The 6504-nt window shown below is 39.5% G+C and overlaps 1 protein-coding gene across 1 annotated transcript; it reads left to right on the top strand.

Moving 5' to 3' along the window:
* The first annotated feature begins 834 nt into the window (after positions 1 to 834).
* Positions 835 to 3207, top strand: LOC115768715 (dynein heavy chain 5, axonemal-like). Its single transcript, XM_030713415.1, has 3 exons — positions 835 to 1637; positions 1691 to 2255; positions 2308 to 3207. Exons 1-3 carry the CDS (start codon positions 895 to 897, stop codon positions 3205 to 3207), a joined length of 2208 nt encoding a protein of 735 aa, XP_030569275.1. The 5' UTR covers positions 835 to 894.
* Positions 3208 to 6504: the final 3297 nt, after the last annotated feature.

Genomic DNA, 6504 nt, shown 5'->3' with positions numbered 1-6504 from the left:
TATTTGCTTCTAGGCTGTAATTCTTATTGTTCTCTTCTGCTGTTGCCTACTCAGCTGATGGGTATTTGATAAAATTTGAAACAATTTAATTTATACGTGCTACATGCAATTCCGGGTTATACCCGCTAGTATTATTATGTGATGATTATAGCTAACAATTACAATTTTACAACCATTTCGGATGGTCTAAGTGTGTCTAATTTCAAAACGTGTTGTTTACAGTCTGCCATTTGGCGCAAAACTGTAAAGCTACAAATGAGAGAAGAGAGGGACAGCTTGCTTACTAGGGTTCTCGCATATACGTATAGATATACAATCTTAATCGTCAATATGCAGCGTTTTCTATTTGATACCTCTCTCCCTCTACTCTGAGCCCTATTTGCAAGACTTCTTCGGGCCGTCCGTGTCATAAAGGCGATTTCAGAATTCATGTGTAACTTACACGACGAAAATCGATATGTAAGTAATGTGATAACTCTTTATCAGAGCCCGACAATTATTGCTCTTCCAGCTATAATCACGAGAAAATTGTAATCCGAATTCCGATATACATTAACGTCGTCAATAATATAAACTAATACAGCATACAAGACCTGACGGATGCAAGTAGACCTCCAAGCCTAGACATTTATTTAAGAACATATTTAAATAAACTCCCTATTCTATGTGTTGCGCTCCCTATTCTCTGATTCTTCCGTACTTAAAATTTATTATATTGCGCATTTAGAGTACAGAATAGTAAGAATGTAAATTATGCCAATTTGTAGCTGGGTAAACTTTTTGATTATCAGACATTGTCAGACTACAGTGGAATGTGTTCTATTGCAGCGGATTATTGAATCATATGTTGAAAAAAGACAAGGTACCACCTACGGACCCCCAAACCAACGATCAATGACTGTATTTATAGATGACATTAACATGCCAGTTATCAATGAATGGGGTGATCAAATTACGAATGAGATTGTTCGTCAAATGATTGAGCAACGTGGATTTTATTCTTTAGATCGCCCAGGAGATTTTTCTACTATTATGGATATTCAAATGCTGTCAGCCATGATTCACCCAGGTGGAGGTCGCAATGATATCCCAAATCGTTTAAAGCGTCATTTGTCTATATTCAATTGTACGTTACCAAGCAATAACTCTATAGACCAAATTTTTAAAAGTATTGGTGTTGGCTATTTTTCCCCGAGTCGATTTGAAGAAGATGTTGTACAGATAATACCATTACTGGTACCCCTGACTCGAGTTTTTTGGCAAAACGTTAAGATCAAAATGTTGCCTACTCCAGCAAATTTCCACTATGTGTTTAACTTAAGAGACCTCTCACGTATTTGGGAAGGCGTTCTAAAAGTTAAGAGCGAAGAATGTAACACTGTAGATCAGGTGCTGAAATTATGGTGTCACGAGTGCACCCGAGTAATTGCAGATCGTTTTACCGTTGAGAAAGATAAAATTTGGTTTTTAACTCGTATGCGCATTGATGCAGAATTTTATCTAGAAGAGCTTTATGATCATTTTCCTGAAGAAGCATCTTATTGGGTAGACTTTTTGCGGGATGCCCCGGAGCCAATGGAAGATGACGATGAGGATATTTCATTAGAGCCCCCTAAGATCTATGAGGAAATACCAAGGTAATAATATATTTTTTTCTTTTGTAAATTATTGATTATAACTTTTTTATCAGTTTTGAATTTGTACGAAGTAAAGTCATGTTCTTCATGTCACAATTTAATGAGTACATACGTGGCCTTAACATGGATCTTGTATTTTTCTCAGATGCACTAAAACATTTAATGATAATTTCCCGTATACTTAGTAATCCTCGTGGCAATGCGCTGCTGGTGGGCGTGGGTGGGTCGGGTAAACAGAGTTTGACTCGACTTGCTTCATTTATAGCAGGATACAAATTTTTTCAAATTACTTTAACACGTTCCTACAACACCGGTAATTTAACTGATGATCTAAAGTTTATGTATCGAACTTCTGGCTTAGAAGGCAGCGGCATGACCTTCATATTTACAGATAACGAAATTAAAGAAGAGTCATTTTTAGAATTTATTAATAACATTTTAAGCTCTGGTGAAATAGCTAATCTGTTTGCCAAAGATGAGATGGACGAAATTTACAATGAACTTATCCCAATCATGAAAAAACAACAACCAAGAAGGCCACCAACTCAAGAAAACCTATATGATTTTTTCATAACGCGCGCACGATCTAATCTTCATATAGCTCTCTGCTTTTCGCCGGTATATTTGTAAATAATAATCAATAATAAGTTACTTAATACATTTTTTATAGGTCGGGGAGAAATTTCGACTGCGTTCACTTAAATTCCCTGGCCTTATTTCCGGTTGTATAATTGATTGGTTTCAGAAATGGCCAATAGATGCATGTGTGGCAGTATCCCGTCACTATCTTGGCGAGCTGGAACTTATATGTAGTGACAAGGTTAAAGATCAGGTCGTTGATATTATGAGTTGGATTCACGAATCTGTACAAGATGCATGCTTTAGTTATTATGATCGTTTTCGCCGCTTAACATTTGTCACACCCAAATCTCTAATAGCGTTTTTAGAAAGCTACAAAATTCTTTACAAACAAAAGCAAAATCATATTGTCATAATGTCGGAACGTATGAGCTCTGGCTTAGACAAACTAGATGAGGCAGGTGCTTCTGTCTCTGTGCTTAAAAAGGATTTAGTTGAAATGAATAAAGTTATTGCATTAGCTACTTCGGAAGCAGAAGAAGTCTTAGCAACTGTGGAACAATCCAAAGGAGCAGCTGAAATTGTTAAAGTTGAAGTGGCACAAAAGAAAGGTTCAGCGGAAGTTCTCGTAAAAAATATATCTGCTGTAAAACAAGTGGCAGAAGCCAAGTTAGAAAAGGCGTTACCTGCTTTGGAAGAAGCCGAAGCAGCACTTAAAACTATTAAAGCGGCAGATATTGCTACTGTTCGCAAGCTTGGAAAACCCCCATACTTGATTACTCTTATTATGGATTGTGTCTGTATATTATTCCGCCGCCAGATTAAACCTATTCGTCCTGATACGGAGAAGACTTTTATACAAAGTTCCTGGGATGAGTCCCTTAAGGTGATGTCGGACACCAGCTTCCTTAGAAAAATCGTTGAATACCCAACTGACTTAATCAATGCTGAAATGGTTGACATGATGATCCCATATTTTCAGTATCCGTAAGTATTTATATAATTAAGTTTCATTAATTAAACATTTTCATAAATATTTTATTTATTATTTTAATGACTATTTGCAAATATAGCCTTTTAAATGTAAATGAAATTAAAATCATTTTACCGAACATAAAACATTATTACGAATAAATTACGCTTTTTATTAAATTATTTGTATGCCCTGAGCTCAATAAAAATGTGTAAAAGGGATATAATGTATTTCCGCAAATGTATGTATCAATCAGAAGAAAGCATCTCCGACCCCATATAGTATGTATTTTATTAAATACATACTATATGGGGTCGGAGATGCCGAGTCGATTTCAGTACGATTTTGTTTTCGATAACCGTTTTCATGTAATCGATAAAAATCGAAATCCAAATTCCGATTTTGGAGCTAATTTGGTAAATAATAAGAGCTAAAGTCACCAAACGTGCCATGTAGCCTCTAGAATAGTATACACATACAGGTCACCTGGAGCAGCAAGTTACATTTGTTAATTTGCTATGATGGTGGGCTTAGAGGGAGGATAAATAGCTTCAAACAAATCATTCCCCATACTACCTTTACTGGGTAGGGAGTGAAGTAAATACACACAGCCGGGATTGCTCACACAAGCGAAGGGCTAAGCCTCCAGCTCTCACAGACGACGGGCAGCAGCCTAGTACCACTACACTCTACACTAAAGGGGTTACTTGAGATTAATGTTAAATTTTGATAAAAAAAAATCTAGCGGGTTTCATTACAAACGTTTCTTTGCTATTACATTGTATCCTACCCTGTTCCCTATGCTAAGGCCCTGCCGATCTGCCTGGAGCTCTCCGCATACTCAACCTTTTTTTCGTTCGCTTTGCCTTCTTCGACACGCGTCTTCTCACCCTTATGCTAGCTCAAAAAGTGCCAGCTCGCTCGCAGACGATTCGTGCCCTTACCTCGGCCACCCAGCTTCTCCGCCCAACTTCGCCGCGAGCTTTCGCAACTTCGCCTCGGAGCTAGCGCTCTTCGCCACCGAGTCAAAGTTGAGCTCTCAAAGTCAGTGTTGAGCGACCGATTTGCAGCGCACGGTCGCTGCAGCAGCCGGCGGTTACAATTAAGCTTAAATTATTTCCTTGGCACCGTACCGCACCGATCGTTCCCCTCAGTAGTACCGTGACGTCCTCGGACCTCACCTCTCCCATATCCTTCTCCATGTGTGCGGCGATCCCTAACGGCGTCTTCATGGCAGAACCACGCATCCTCCATCTTTCTGGTGGATGTTTCTCCACGACCATCTGAGTGATGGCAAGCGGTGCTCCCCACGGCTCGGAGCATTCTACTCGGGGAGTGGCCCCGGTATATTTATTGGGTGAACGCGGCATGTGTGATGCGGTCCTCCAGACATCTTGGGCCCCGGGCCCCGGGACGGTGTCGCCGTCTCTTCGACGCTAGGTTGCCATTGGCACCCACTTCGGTGGCGCTTGCTCCTTGAGGAAGTTGGACGACGAGGCCGCTCTTTCTTCTGTCTTCTTTTGTAAAAATCGTGAGCCCTTGATTTCTGCTGTATTTACCTCAAGTTACCCGCTTTTGTCCTAGGGTCGAACGCACTAATTGCGGAACCCGGAAACAGCTGATCATCAGCATCAGAAAAACGGGATTGAAACCTGTAGAATCCGCCACAAAGGTGCTAAACAAACCCAGAGCCAATACGTAAAGTAGCTCTGGGTTTGTTTAATATATATTTGTTATTGTATACAACAAAGTGCCAAATACTTTATATATGAATACTGGGTGTTCTTTTAAGGCATATACATACTACACCTTCCTTTTTAAAGATATAACGTAACATTATGAATGTTTAGTTACCCTGTAGTTCGGGTCCACCGGTGCACGGCTAACGATTTAGCTGACTCTTTAGGATGGGTACTAGTCTCAAACTATGCAAACACCAATTCGTTACATTAACGAATTTAACTTGAGAATGTCATTGCCGCGTACCAAGCGGTACGACGATGCGCGATGTTGACCTAGCGAAATACCTAACAAAAGGTCGATTTGAAGAAATTGCAATCGAAGTAATAAAATCCAAAATAGTAGGTTCAACTCTTTATATAATACTAAATGAAACCACAATAGACGCGATTATATATAAATTGCAGACTACGATTGTCGGCGAAACATCCGACGTAGTAAAGGCATTCAAAAACGATGAATGAAGCATTGCAGTGCAGAAATGACCGGTAATTAAAGCTCGGTATTGCATTCTCAGAGAGGACACAGCCCCTTGAGTACTCAAGCACAGTAAAAACAAAAGTTCACACAATTAATCTCAATTTAAACATATTCGTCAGTATAAAAAACGAATTTCGAATTAAGAACTGGAAATTTTATTATACCTCATAACTTTCACATAGTACCAAACAATTCTCCTATCCCTGGTGATAGAATAATTGGAGTAGATTTCATTAAAAAATTCAATTGTCAATTAGATTTCTCAACAAAATCCGATTCGTTCATATAACAACCAGAACTGCTTGAGCTGCGACAAGATCTGAATACAAAAGTGTATAAGGCGATCAGGTGCTCCCGGGCCTCGTGGCGTTCCGAAAGTTTACGGCGTAAATATTTATATATCACCAATCGGTCACTTTAAGGATTTTGTTTTCAAGAGAGACGACGGATGCCCGAACTTATTTTAGATTTAATTAAAAATTTTTTTTGTTGGGGCTTTGTTTGAACTGCCGTAGCCAGACCTTTGCTTGTAAAATTATTTTACAAAGAGGGTTATATCCGAGCCAAACATGGCTTATATACGGTCGCAGAGCTATTTCTGCGCTGCCCCCGTGCACACAGGCGCTTGGCCGCAGCGGCAGAATCTCAAGCAGCTGACAGTGACAGACAAAAGCTGATCGGTATAGATATCTTATACAAAAGCAACCTGTTGGGATAGCTTACGCGGTTCAAATTAAATTAAAAAACGGCGACCGTTACACCACCCGATAATATACCACCGTTAGACGGGTATATTAGACTTCAATGTCTTTGGCATGGAAAGTTCGAATTTCTTTTCCTTAGTGATTTTCAAGGGCCTAGTTTATTTTTGACACGGCATTTAATAAACTGAAAAGCAAGTTTCGCATTAAAAATGTGTGAGAATTTACTAAGCGTAAAGTTTCGACACACCTCCTGTCCTCACGAAAAGAAACAGGCTTGCTGCGTAAATTATATTGAGCCGCATTGCGCTCATAGGCTCTTCTGATTGTTCATGCCAGTTTATTACTAGTCTGAACATAGCATTGACTGAGCCTCACTCAGTGTGAGAGAGTC

Source organism: Drosophila novamexicana, unplaced genomic scaffold (genome assembly GCF_003285875.2).
Source record: "Drosophila novamexicana strain 15010-1031.04,08,12 unplaced genomic scaffold, DnovRS2.1 tig00001983-arrow-arrow-pilon, whole genome shotgun sequence".
Lineage (NCBI taxonomy): Eukaryota > Metazoa > Arthropoda > Insecta > Diptera > Drosophilidae > Drosophila > Drosophila novamexicana.
The sequence above is the reverse complement of the archived record's forward strand: the minus strand, read 5'-3'. Positions and strand labels throughout refer to the sequence as shown.

Excerpts from the sequence above, each read along its gene's own strand:
- LOC115768715 (XM_030713415.1), top strand. The coding sequence starts at position 895 with ATGACTGTATTTATAGATGACATTAACATGCCAGTTATCAATGAATGG. Across the intron at positions 1,638-1,690 it reads ATCTATGAGGAAATACCAAG|TTTTGAATTTGTACGAAGTA; the intron begins GTAATAATATAT and ends CTTTTTTATCAG. Across the intron at positions 2,256-2,307 it reads TAGCTCTCTGCTTTTCGCCG|GTCGGGGAGAAATTTCGACT; the intron begins GTATATTTGTAA and ends CATTTTTTATAG.